At 34.3% G+C, this 14329-nt stretch overlaps 1 protein-coding gene across 2 annotated transcripts; it reads left to right on the forward strand.

Moving 5' to 3' along the window:
* Positions 1307-3282, forward strand: LOC104719211. 2 transcript variants are annotated; one of them, XM_010437073.2, is made up of 5 exons: positions 1307-1654; positions 2066-2213; positions 2421-2620; positions 2708-2881; positions 2969-3282. In XM_010437073.2, the coding sequence occupies exons 1-5, from the start codon at positions 1469-1471 to the stop codon at positions 3053-3055; spliced, it is 795 nt and encodes a 264-aa protein (XP_010435375.1). In that variant the 5' UTR covers positions 1307-1468; the 3' UTR covers positions 3056-3282. The 2 variants fall into 2 exon arrangements, with proteins under 2 accessions (XP_010435375.1, XP_010435374.1); XM_010437072.2 differs by having other exon boundaries at positions 1310-1654; positions 2415-2620; positions 2969-3274.

The raw sequence follows: 14329 nt of genomic DNA on the forward strand, positions 1-14329 counted from the left end.
CTTGCGAGGAGGTCACCAATTTTGATACTATAAATAGTTAAAGCTTGGTCAACAAGGGTCCGTATGTAACAGTAGTTAGTCTTCTTTGGCTTATCTCAGATCGAATCTCAAGGTTTTCTTCCTTGTCCCTAGTTCGGCTTGCTTTCTAACTGGGTTTGTGCGACTATATTGTTGTGGCTTTTGTTTCTTTGGTATCGTTCAAGCTTACTTTCGTTATTGCCAATGCTGATGATGGTTTATCGACGGTGTGTTGTCAATGTTTATAGCAATTCCGGTCTAATTGGTACTCTCCGACGTTTACAGGTTTTATAGGAAAGCTTAGTAGGCTTCTTTGTGGATCAGTGGGACAGTTTTAGTGCTTTGGTTTTTGTTTATTCTTTAGTAAACTATTATGTCTCTCTTGTTTAGGTTTTAGTCTTAGATGATTTCAATGTTTTCACTTTTATTTTTTATTCAATATTGTTCAGTTTCTAATATAAATTCTGATGACAAAGGAAAAAAAAAACCATTGCTAAGTTTAAACCAAGCCTAGAAATTAGAAGTGAACCGATTTGTCTAAACCGAACCGAACCGAGATTTGGGCAAATCGGTTCTGTTTAAATTAATTTACATAACCGATTGGAATTATTTTAATTTTAGTCGGTTAACTGAAATTTTCGGAGTTAACCAAATAAATGAAAACTCGTCTTATATATTTCAAGTCATCATGTCTTCTAATAAAATTTCTTCTTCTCTCGGCAAACAAAAAAATCTTTTTTTTTCTTGTTCTTTTTCTTTTCCTTTCATCTTGATGCATCACCATTATTTTTTCCTTCTTCTTTGAGTAGTCAACATCTTCTTCTAATCTTCTTTGATCCATCATCATTATCTTCTCCTTCTTCTATTTATCACCATAATGTTCTTCTTTTTTTTTCGATTCATCGTCTTTCATAGTCATCATCATCATTATCTTCGCCTTTCACATTAATACTAAGAATTCCACTTTTCAAAACTAGGCTTTAGTGTCGATCCATTGATTTGTAGTAATTTTTTTTTTAACAACTCAGTTGTAAATCTAAATAACCGAGAAACTGAAATAACTGATTCCAAATCGAACTGAACTGAAATCTTAATTGGTTCGATTCGGAACAGTTTTCAATTTCTGAAAAACAAAAACCGAGTAATCCGAATCGAAATACCCGAAAAAACCGAAGTCGCAGGCCTAGTTTAAACTATAGAATCAGAATTTTTTTTGTGCCAGACCAAACCGAATTCAATTTAAACGGATTTTACAGAGTTTCGAGCGGGCCAGACCGGATCAGCCGGATTGACATGCCTAATACGGGTCCGACTGTCGAGTAGTACCTTTAACATGTTGTTACGTTGGATCCATTTAGATGCGAAGATCTGTAAGATCTGATAAAAGGGAAAAAAAAATAGACTTGTTCGAGGTATCTGAAGGAAGAAGAAGAAGGGGGCAGCAGATAACATGTCTGCGATTGTTTGCGGAAAGAGATCTCTGTTCGAGGACTTAGCCGCCGCTTCTCCTCCCGTCTCCAAGAAAATCCGTTGCTTTTCTTCGTCTTCTCCGGCACGTTTTTCTCCTCCGATTCCGCCGTCTTCTTCGCTTTTTCTCGATCATCTCGCCGCGATTTTCTCCGATATGGATAAGCAGGTCGTTTTCCGATCTCCTGCCTCATGATTTGTTTTGCCTATATATATATATTTTTTTTTGTTACTTGAGCGGATGATTTTGTTGAATTTTTCTGATTGGGTGTCTCTCAAATATCGAAATGAAATTGTGCAGACGTGATTATCAGTACTGAACATATCTATAGATGTTTGTGATGGTTGTTGCTCATAAAATTCTTCATATTGGTGTGTGTGATTCTTGATTCGGATTAGTTATATTGTGAAACTTGTTCGAATGATTTTCTTTATCTATTGTCATTTGGGCCAATTAAAGGAACCTATTTTCTGATTTTTGTTTCTTTATTTCTATGGATTTTTTTTCTGATTTTCTGTGTGTGAGATAAGATTTTTGATTTTTGTTGGTAATTAAATTGTTGTCATTTGTGTGTGTTAGATTCTTGAGAGGGCAATCGAGGAATGTGGAGATGATCTTGATTCAGCCATTAGATGTTTGAATCAGCTTCGTTTAGAGTCTGCCAATAAGAAGTCAGACCAATCTCCTCTTGTAATCCAGGAAGCAAATGTGGAAACTCAGCAGCAAGGTAGTTTTGGAATTTTGTGTTATACGTATCTCATATCAATCAGAAAACTCTTAACCCTAGAAATCTTCCTAGTAGTTTCTCTCTTTAACTTATCTACAGATATCTTAAAGTCTTCAACTTTGCTAGATTCGGTGTATTCTGCATAACTCTCAGACACCCTCTACAAATTCTGATTTTTGCAACTGGTCTTTGTCTTCGTAGGATCAGCCAAGGATGAAGTCTTATCATATGGAGAACCAAATGTCTTGAACTTGGAAGGTACAGAGTGGGTCGAGCTTTTTGTTAGGGAAATGACGAATGCGTCTGATATGAAAGACGCCAAAACCCGCGCTGCAAGAGCATTGGAAGCTTTGGAGAAGTCAATCAATGCACGTACTGGTGCTGCAGCAATGCAAAATCTCCAGCAGGTGTTTTATCTATCTTTATTAACAATAACTGTTGTTACCGTAGATGGAATTCTTTTTATGAACATCCCGATTTGCTTTGTTTATCAGGAAAACATGATGCTGAAGCAGCAATTAGAAGCCATTGTACAGGAAAACAGTTTACTAAAACGAGCAGTAGTGACGCAACAGAAAAGGCAGAGAGAATCTGAAGATCAAAGTCAGGAATTGCAGCATTTGAGACAGCTAGTCACTCAATACCAGGAACAGTTGAGAACTCTAGAGGTCTGTATACCTTAGCTTATGCAAATGTTTCTTGTCTTTTTGTTGATATCGTTCAGATCTAAGTATTGTATTGGTTCATCTTTACAGGTAAACAACTATGCTCTGACTCTTCATCTGAAACAAGCTCAGCAGAACAGTTCCATCCCAGGACGGTACCATCCAGACGTCTTTTAATGCTTTGTGGGGCGCACATATATCTCATTTCGTTTCCAGTGTATGTTTCTTTGTTGGTTGTGACTAATTTATATTGATATGAAGTATGGAATCATTGATGAATCACGATAGTTGGGGAACAACGGAGTCTCCGAAGTCAAAACTCTATTTTCTGTTTGTTGTTGTATATATTGGCTTTGAGTCAGGTGATTGGTTCCATAGATATCAGATTTATTTCAATCTGTTAACGAAGACCAGAGAGAGTTCATCTTTTGCTTTTAACTCTTAAGTTGGTCAGATACAACCTTGCCTCTGCTAAAAGTTTTTATTTGATTTCAAAGACTAAAGATTTATATAAAGCCTGGTCTTATACTTGTCGGATCAAAACAATTGCAACTGCAACAACAGTGGTGGAATTGTTAAAATATCTGAAATAACATGTTTTCTCTTTGAATTTGATTTTTTTTTTGTCAAATTCATTCAAATCAAAACATAATGAGAATTTTAAAATTGGATAATTGATTGGTTATACTTCTATATTTCTATGAAATTTGTGAACTATCAAGATATAAAACCGTTAACAACGATGAAAACCCGTTTAAAAACAAATATAAATATGGGTTGACGTAATTCCCTTTCCGTTTTGTCATGTTCCATTATGACCTACACCTATTTTCAAATTCCAATTGCATAAGAGAATTTATTATCAATATGGGACATTCTAGATATAGGACAAATATGCATTTCCAATTGAAAACGGAACGGAAGAGGACGAAAACATAAATTCTCAAACTCCCGTATAGACTGCACATAAATATAATTCATAGTATATTTATATATCATGTTATGATAAAAATATTACAAAATTAATTAAATTCTTTATTCATATTATTTTATTTATGGTTAACCTATATTTGATTACGTTTCTTTGTTCTAGGTTTGAACATGGAGTACGCCGGAAAATATTTTTTTTGTTTTATTGTATTTTTGACTATTTTAGTTTTGTCATATTTTAAATCTTTTAAGTGTTAGTCAGAGCGTTATAGTATTGTTTCTTATTTGACTTGTTATCATTTTTAACTGTTATTAAATTTCAATTTTATTATTTAACAAAGTGAATTGGTAAAAAAAAATTTTGTTTGTAGTAATTTTTATTACTCCATATAGTGATTTTGTTTTACTTTCATCTTTGTTTTTTATATTGAAAATTTTGCACTATAAGCTTTTATTATTAAATTTGTTATATATATATATATATATATATATTCTTCAAAGTATACGAAAAATCCATAAGTCCTTAAAATATACTAAAATTTTCATCAAACTTACCTTTTATAAAACTCTACCTTGCTAAATATTTTTTTTTTTCGGATTGAAATATTTTAGCACTCAGATCCACCCACCCACAAATTTTGGTTATATCGAGAGACTTCAAGATGGATTAATTAAGAATGTTACTGAACAAAAATGGGGAAATAAGTAATATATCCACCCACCCGGAATTCTTTGCAATTGAATTTGAATCGCATATTCCTAAAGACATGTTTAGTTGTAGAAAGAGGAGTTTGAAATGAGTGAGCAGCAGAAACATATTGGACCGAACGAGAAACGTCATGACACTCCATTAATGATTCAAAGGTCAGAATTCCAAGATTATACATGTACTTTGCAATTGAGGGTTACGTAAGAATTTTAAGCATGTACTCTCAAATATTGTTAAACAATGTAGATGGCAGGATTTCATGTGTCTTATACTAATCGTTTTTTTTATTTGCCTTTGTTTGACATGTCCAATTATCAATGTTTTCAGTTTTTGTTATGTACAAAATTAAAAAAAAAAAAAACTGATATAACATAGAAGCTAGAGCTAGAAAAACAAGAGATACGAATAACAATAGATTGTTGTAAATTACTTAAGATGGATCTCCATAACCGGCCTATTCATATGTCTAAGTCCACAATGTCAATCGGCCTCCTACACTTATTCTAAGTCGGTTTAGGAAACTCATTGTATTAGGGCTTTATCCTTTACTATATAATGTACTTATTCGACAGAATTAATAATAATAAGAAGAGAATACAACCTCTAAGTTTCTCTACTTTCGTAACACGTTATCAACACGAGTTTGTCCTAAGGTTTAGGGTATTTAGGGTTTATAGCTTTAGGATTTTAGATTTGTTGATTGTGTAATTGTAGATTTTAGGGTTCAAGTATAATTAGTGGATCAGATTCGATATATGTGTCTAATGAGTTTGATTGTTTACCTTACACTGTTTGGGATTGACTGGAATTGATCTAGGAGCTAAAGATTTCGGATATACCTTAAGTTTATTTGAAGGTTATGGCCAGGCCCATATACTTTTACCTAATGGCATACATCTTGAAATAAGTGATGTCTTATATTCACCTAACTCAAAGAGGAGCTTATTGAGTTTCAAAGATATTCGTTTGAATGGTTTCCATGTTGAAACTAAGGGTGAAGGGAACCAAGAGTTCCTACATATTACTGAAATCACCCAAGGCCATAAGAAAATCTTAGAGACTATACCCGCATTATCAACTGGTCTTTACCATGCTAAAATTAATATGATAGAGGCTAATATGGCAATGAACAAGATGTTCAATGAACAATTCACTCTATGGCATGACCGGCTTGGCCATCCGGGTTCTAACATGATGCGTAAGCTGATATTAAATTCAAATGGGCACACTCTTAAAGAGAGACGAGTTATCCCTAAGAATCTCACGTGTGTAGCATGTGCACAAGGGAAACTCATTATAAGGCCATCACAAGTAAAAGTCACTAAAGAGACTTTAAAATTTCTGGAAAGAATAGAAAGAGATATATCTGGACCAATACACCCACCATGTGGGACGTTTAGATATTTTATGGTCTTCATTGATGTATCGACCAGATGGTCGCATGTTTGCGTATTATCCACTAGAAACCTTGCGTTTGCTAGATTGTTGGCCAGATCATACGTCTCCAAGCCCATTTTCCAGATTTTCCACTTAAGACTATACGTCTAGATAATGCTGGTGAATTTACATCCAAAGCGTTTAATGATTATTGTATGTCCATGGGGGTAAGTGTGGAACATCCCGTGGCACATGTACATACACCGAACGGATTAGCTGAATCCTTCATTAAAAGAATTCTATTAATTGCTCGACCATTACTCATGAGGTCGAAGCTTCCTGTGTCGGCCTGGGGAGACGCAATATTACATGCAACAGAGCTCATACGCATCAGGACATCTAGTGAGCATAAATATTCATCATCCCAATTATTAACGGGTCATGAGCCAGACATATCCCATCTAAAAACATTCGGGTGTGCCGTTTATGTACCTAATGCTCCACCACAGAGAACAATGATGGGACCTCAAAGGAGGATGGGAATATATGTTGGATATGATTCTCCCACTATTATTAAGTATCTAGAGCCAACTACGGGTGATTTATTCAAGGCTAGATACGCGGATTGTCAGTATGCTGAATCTAAATTTCCTACATTGGGTGGAGAGACAAACAAGCTGGTCAAAGAAATATCATGGAATCAAACATCCTTAAATTAGCAAGATCCTCAGACTCTAGCATGTGAGGCAGAGGTCCAAAAGATTATACATTTACAAAAGCTAGCTAATCAATTGCCAGGTTCCTTTGTTGACCCAAAGAAAGTGACAAAATCGTACATACCAGCTTGTAATGCAGCAGTACGTATTGATGTTTAAAAGGAACACAATCAAGTTGCTATAGAGTCTAAGGCACGTTTGAAATGTGGTAGACCAATAGGTTCCAAAGATAAAAACCCTCGGAAAGCTAAGAAAGGTGCAAATAAAACCGAGGTTAAGGAAACCATTGACATGGCCGCGGCAAATCCTAAGGTATCTGAATGAGGTTTGGGACGCTGAACCTCAATGTCGTGAAGGTATTGATAATAATGAGATCTCAATATATTATATCATGTCTGGAATTCAATGGAACCGAAAAGATGTTGACATTGATGAAATATTTGCATATAAGGTAGCACTTGAAATAAATGAGGATCATGAACCCACGTCTATATTAGAGTGCACTCAAAAAAAATGATTGGTTAAAATGGAAAGAAGCCATTTATGTGTAGTTGAATTCATTAAAGAAAAGGAATGTGTTTGGTCCGATCTTAAGGACACCATTCGATATAAAGCCAGTGGGACACAAATGGGTCTTTGTAAGGAAGGGAAATGAGAATAATGAAATCGTGAGATATAAGGCACGACTTGTAGCACAAGGATTCTCACAAAGACCATGAATAGATTATGAGGAGACATACTCCCCTGTGATGGATGCAACAAATTTTATTTTTTAATAAGTCTGGCTATAAGAGAAAAACATGATTTGCGGCTAATGGATGTAGTGACCGCATATTTATATGGTCCACTGGATAATGAGATTTATATGAGATTACAAGAGGGTATTGAGCTCAATGATAAGAGTGGTTCTCGAGAAAAATACTGCATAAGGCTAAACAAATCCCTTTATGGACTGAAACAAAGTGGGCGTATATGGTGCAATAGATTGAGTGAGTACCTATAGCCAAAGAAGGCTATAAGAATGATCCCATCAGTCAATGTGTTTTTATAAAGAAGTTTGCAAACACAGGGTTTGTAATCATAGCAGTATATGTGGATGATTTGAATATCCTAGGAACCTCTGGGAAATCGTCCAAACAGTTGAATATCTCAAGAAAGAGTTTGAAATGAAAGACCTAGGTAAAACTAAGTTCTGTTTAGGATTGCAGCTTGAGTACATAAATGATGGAATCCTTGTGCATCAAATGGCATATACTGAAAATGTAGTCAAGAGGTTTAATATGGACCAAGCTCACCCATTGCCTAGCCCAATGGTTGTGAGAAGTTTAAATTTGGATAGTGATCCATTCGGTCCAAAGAAGGACGATGAAGAAGTTCTCGGTCTGGAAGTGCCATACCTCAGTGCTATAGCAGGTTTAATGTTCTTGGCTAGCCACACTAGACCAGACATTTTTTTGCCGTGAACCTCCTAGCAAGATTTAGTTCTTTTCTGACCCGAAGGCACTGGAGCGGTATCAAACATATATTGCATTACCTACAAGGAACGCTTGATTTGGGTTTATTTTATACTCACCATAACAAATAAGGTTTAGTTGGTTTTGCTAATGCAGGTTATTTATCAGATCCACATAATGCTAGGTCTCAAACCGGCTACGTATTTACACACGGTGGTACAACAATTTTATGGCGTTCAATGAAGCAGACCATTGCGGCGACATCATCTAATCATGCAGAGATTTTGTCTATGCATGAGGCCAGCCATGAGTATGTATGGTTGAGGTTGATGCAAGTTCCATCTTGCAAGTTCCATCTTGCAACAATTCAGCCGATCTCACCAAGTCATTACCGACATCGACATTCTAGAAGCTCACACACCATATTGGGATGCAGAGACTCAAGGACTTTTAGTGATGCTTAGAACAAGGGGAGTAATACGTGATGTACTCTTTTTCCTTCACCATGGTTTTGTCCCAATGGGTTTTTCTGGTAAAGTTTTAATGAGACAGCATCCCCAAGCGTATTACGGTGATCTCGTAGCATTTGCACGGTTATGTCATCCAAGGGGGAGTGTTGTAAATCACTTAGGATGGATCTCCATAACTGGCTCATTCATATGTAAGTCCACAAGGCCCATCGGCCTCCTACACTTATTCTAAGTCGGTTTCGGAAACCCATTGTATTAGGGCTTTATCCTTTACTATATAATGTACTTATTCGATTGAATCAATAATAAGAAGAAGAGAATACAACCTCTAAGTTTCTCTACTTTCATAACATAGATGACCACTTCTCCATTATTTCTTCTAAAACTCATTGTGCTATTAGTTCTAAATTTCTAAATTACAGGTACATAAAGAGACATGATGACCAAAAAATATGTATTTGCTTGATGAGCCTCAAAGTTGAGTAAAGATTGGTATTTATAAAGAAGATAGGCGTCGAATTTACTGTTGAGGTGATCTCATAATATCTTAGAAAGTTAAATATACGATTAAGAGAAAATATTTTTTTAGCTCAATCAAAATGATAAAATTTTATATCGGTTTGGACTTATAAAAGAATGGTTAGGATTTAGATTTTACAATTAAACAAAATTATATATCGGTTTGGTTTTATAAAAGAGTGGTTAGGGTTTAGATTTTACAGTTTAACGAAATTATATATCATTTTGGGTTTACCAAAGAGTGGTTAGGGTTTAGGGTTTAGATTTTACAATTAAATAAAATTATATGTCGGTTTAGGTTTATAAAAAATGGTTAGGATTTAGGGTTTAGGGTTTAGGGTTTAGATTTTACAATTAGACAAAATTATATGTCGGTTTTGGGTTTAAGAAATGTTAGGGTTTCTATTTTACAATTAAACAAAATTATTTGTCGGTTTAGGTTTATAAAAAATTGTTAGAGTTTAGATGTTATAATTAAAAACTATAATATAATGGTAAAATTAATAATTTTAGTATTGATTGATTTACAGAAGTTGTTTCCTTCATTAAATATTTGTCTCCTTAACTAAGAGGGGTGAATAAGAGAGGTTCACCCCTAGGGATGAACCCAAGAATTGTCTTTTAATTATTTCCTAATCCGACGCTTTTTTTGTTTTCAATTTTGTTAGGTAACTAATCCAAAGATTAAGCATTAAAATTAGGATTTGCGTCCTTCCCAACCTAGATCCGAAGGGGTTATCCATGATTCGGATAGCTTTATATATGGTCGCTTAAATTTTTTAGTTTTTAGCACTTAATTACCTTTTTTTTATTGCTCATCATTTTTTTTATTTCAGAGGGTATTGAATGGAATTCTGCATTTTTCATTTATGTTTTACTCCTAAGTGTGTTCCCCAAATAATAGTATAAATTTATATATCATAGAACCAATAACACATAATTAAAATACATTGAAGTAGAGAAAGATTTAGAATGCATTGAAGCGGACAAAAATCTTGACTCTACAACATAATATAGAAATCTTTTGTTTAATAATTTATTTGTTATAATTTAAACAAGTTATTTGGTTTTTTTTTGTCAATTACACCTTAATTAATAGGACAAATTTATATGACCAATTTGCTGCATAATAATTTTTTTTTAAAAAATCAACAAAGAATATAGACCATAAAAATCTGATCCGATCCGAACCGAAAATTTAGAAAAATCCAAACGGATTCTAAGTTTCAAGATCCGAAAATCCTAATCCGAACCGAAATCCGAATGGAGATCCGAACATGCCCAAAATATAATTATATAGTAATAATATCTTAGTAATACTTATACTTGTAATAACTTAGGTGTCTAAAAGTTTAAATTTTTAGATATTTTAAATATTTTCATGTATTACAACTACTTTTTGAGTATATTTAGGTAACAAATTACTTGTAAGTTTTAGATATTTTTATTTTTTCAAGTCGTTTCAATATATTTGGAAACAAAATTTTGAATTTTTGAGTACTTTGGGTAACCTAATCCGAACCCAAAAAATCCGATCTGAATCAGATCCGAATCCGAAATTTGAAAATATGCGAATGGATTTTAGAATTAGAAATTCGGAAAATCCGGACCCAAAAAATCCGATCCGAATCCGATCCAAATATCCAAACGCCCAAGGGAATAGACCAAAACAAAAGATATTAAGAAACTAATCATTGACCAATGTAAAAAGACCAGAGAGGGCAGCGGTGAACGACACCTGCTGGATAAAAAAGCTTATATGATTCTTCCAAAGAATCGACACCTTCAAGTTGGTAGATAGAGACACTTTGATTCTAAAGACGACGAAGCCTCAAGAATAAGGATGATGAAATGAATGGTCACACATGAATTGCGGAAAAGCTCTTGATATACAGTTTAATCTCTCAGCATCGCACAAAGTAGATCGGGTTTGTTGACTGTTGGAATCACACCAAGCAGTCGGTTTTGATTGTTGGAATCACAACAAGCAATCGGTTTTGTTCATAAAAAAACAGAAGAGAATCACTCTCACAAAAGAAAAGGTTTTTATAAAAAGTTGGTTTATTATTTCAATGCTCTTACATGAGTTTATATAGGAAAATAAACTTGGTAACAAAGCCAAATATTAACTATTATTGAAACTAAAAACAATAAAGATAGATAGTTGAACGAAGACCCAATTTTTAGTGTTTCCCTTCCCAAAATGAAGAGAATCACTCTATTTTCATCCCTCCTCTTTGACCACAAAATAAAGTGATTATGTTGGGCTTTCTTTGGATTTGAATTAGGCTCAAAATGGACTGGACTTAATAGACATCATCTCCAATAGACTGTGTGATTGGTCGAGTGATTGGTCGAGTGGGTTTCTACGAAGAACAAAAGCAATTTAACAACTTAAACAGAACATAATGCAATAAACAAGACTAAATGTGATAATAGACAATCAAATAACAAAGTAGGCTTCTAGAGATGGATTCATGGGATGGTTGTTGGACTGTGGCTATCTAGACTAGTTAAAAAACCTCAAACAAACTTGAGCTATCCCTATACAATGATCTTAATATCTCACTAATCTGCTCTCTTGACAGAAGTGATCAAGTCACAGTAAAATTCTAACCTAACTCTCATTGGTGAAACCATACTGAACATGCATTAAGAACCAGACCATTATTTGTCAAAAACCACCATGTGCAACCAATCTCTTGGGACAAGCACAGTAATCTCCAGTATTAGCTTTATCTAACAACCCTAACATTGGTGTGATGCAGAGAAGCTTAAGATCTACCCTTACCCTCTCAGATATAAGAATAGCATAGAGTTCACCTAACCCAGAAGAGATATTTAATCAAACAAGCTTAACTAGTCTAACAACCACAGCCCTAAACATCCTAATCCATCTCCAGAATCCCAGAAAATGATGAAACAAACATGATGAGCAAGATGAGATGATGAACAACAACTTAATATAAAGAAGCAAACTCAGATTCTCAATACACTGAAAGTTATGAAACAAATCAAGTATTGAAATCTAAGAAAAACAGTAAATAAAAGATGCAAAATAGTAAATACATGCTAAAAACCCTTAAGGGGTAAGAACTAGGTTTTTTGGTGGCTACAGAGACTTTTCTGCCTAAAAGAGTATATTGGACGGCCATGGGGTACAAAGCATATATATAGTGAGGGAAGGAAGCCCTGATTTGGCTATCAGACAAAATAGAAAGTTAGCTCGATGTACTCGACCAAAAGTGGTCGAGTGGCCATGGTCGAGTGGGTTTCTTCTGCTTCCCATCGGTAAAGTTCTGAGTACCACACGGTCGAGTCCACGAGAGTCATATGGTCGAGTGCTTCAGACACGGACGGTCGAGTGCATGGTCGAATAGAGGGTCGAGTGCTTCATGTTTTGTTGGCTTTCTCCTTGATTTAACTCCTATCCGCTTCAATGATTGCACTCTTCTCATCCCAGATGATATTTCCATGCTTCTTGAGTCCAATTCACCTGTTTAAACAAGAAACAATGCAAATGCAATGCAAATCCTACTATAATGTACAAACAGTCCTTAAACTATATAAGTGACAAAATAAGCGAATAAAACATGTAAAAGATGTGAATAAACTATGGTTAAATATGGTAAAATATATACATATCAACTCCCCCAAACTTAGTCTTTGCTTGCCCTCAAGCAAACCAACAAGACATAAGAAGGAAGAGAGGTTTGAAAGTGGAATCTCATAACCTTAAACATGTCAATAGACTAGCTAGAATCAATGTCCAAGTTACTAGTATTATGATGCAAGGTGAATGAGCTATACTTAAAGATTTTAGACAAGCCTTTCACAACCTTAACTGAATCCAGCCTTAGACTTCCACATGCATTCAAATCAGTCATTTCCTTTAACATTCATTAAACAAGACCATGAATCAGATTATGCAATTTTTCAACTCATTTGGCTTGGTAATAAGGGTTAAGAGACAAAAATGGTCTCTCTTTTGAGTGGGGCTTATCATTTATAAGGTTTCTCTCACAAAAAGTGAATTGAGCTTTAGAAGAAGGCTAAAGGTAAGATCACTTTGACACATACAAGAACAGAACCTTGTCTACCCAAAGGTACCCAAAGTGTTTGTTCCTATCATTCTAGTCCCATAATGTCCTAGTTCTACCCTTTAACTTCTTCTTTTCTCTTTTACCCTTTTCTCTTTTCTATTTTTAAGTCTTAGGAGAGGTTTCTTACTTAGTTTCTCTAGTGGAATGGAGGTTTCTTTCTTATTTGCTAAGGCTGTTTCTCTTACTTGTTTGCCAAGTCATAAAGCTTTTTACTAGAATCTTCTTTTCTTTATTTCTTTTCTTTGACCAGAACCTTACTTAAAACTCTTAATTCACCCCATTCTTTCACTTAGAGTTTTAATTTGCTTTACAACACTTCTCTCCTAAGGCCTTTACCCTTTTCTTTATCTTTTCCCTTTCTTTTTTTTTCTGTTTTTAAACATACCAAGTCCCAAACCTATAAATTAAACCTCCTAGTCCTATCTAGTTTGAAAAATGTAAACTAGTACTACACAAGGCTTTATTCTTGTCAGTTCAACCTAACACTTTCTACCAAGCTCAATTCTAAAAATAGGCCTTACACACACGAGATATAACATGGCTTGAAAGAAAGGTTAGTTAAGGGTAGGGGAAACTGTTTCAATAATGTAAAAGTGGGAAAAGATGATCCAAATATGTATAAAGTATCCGTGAGTTTAAAACAATGCATAAACTGATAATTAAATATCAATATTAAGTTCTTATAAATAGGAAATGACTTCAAATCACAACATGCTTCAGTTTAGACATAATGCTATGTAGGAATTCTAGACTTGGTTCAATCTTATGTTTCTAACCACTAAACTAGCATCAAAGTACTATTAACTTGGGCATTGATCCTAGTTTAGTGAATTCAAACAGTATTAACACGACTAAACTCATTATTGATCCCTAATGCAAATATGAAGTAATCCTATATGAAACATGCTAACAAGATCCTAATATGCAATGCAAACTACATGAACACTCTGTTTTTTAAAGATTTTTGTGAAAATTTTTATTTATTTGTTTTTTTCTATGCCTAAGATGAAATGTGAATACTAATGGGGAATTAAAAATAAGAAAACAGAAAACTAAGTTAAATGCTGTCTTAAACTCTCCCCCAAACTTAAATTACACAGTCCCTTATGTAATAAAAATTTGAAAGAGAATTTAAGAACTAGATAAATAAAACATGCAATCTAAATGATATAA

This window comes from Camelina sativa, chromosome 10 (genome assembly GCF_000633955.1).
Source record: "Camelina sativa cultivar DH55 chromosome 10, Cs, whole genome shotgun sequence".
Classification (NCBI taxonomy): domain Eukaryota; kingdom Viridiplantae; phylum Streptophyta; class Magnoliopsida; order Brassicales; family Brassicaceae; genus Camelina; species Camelina sativa.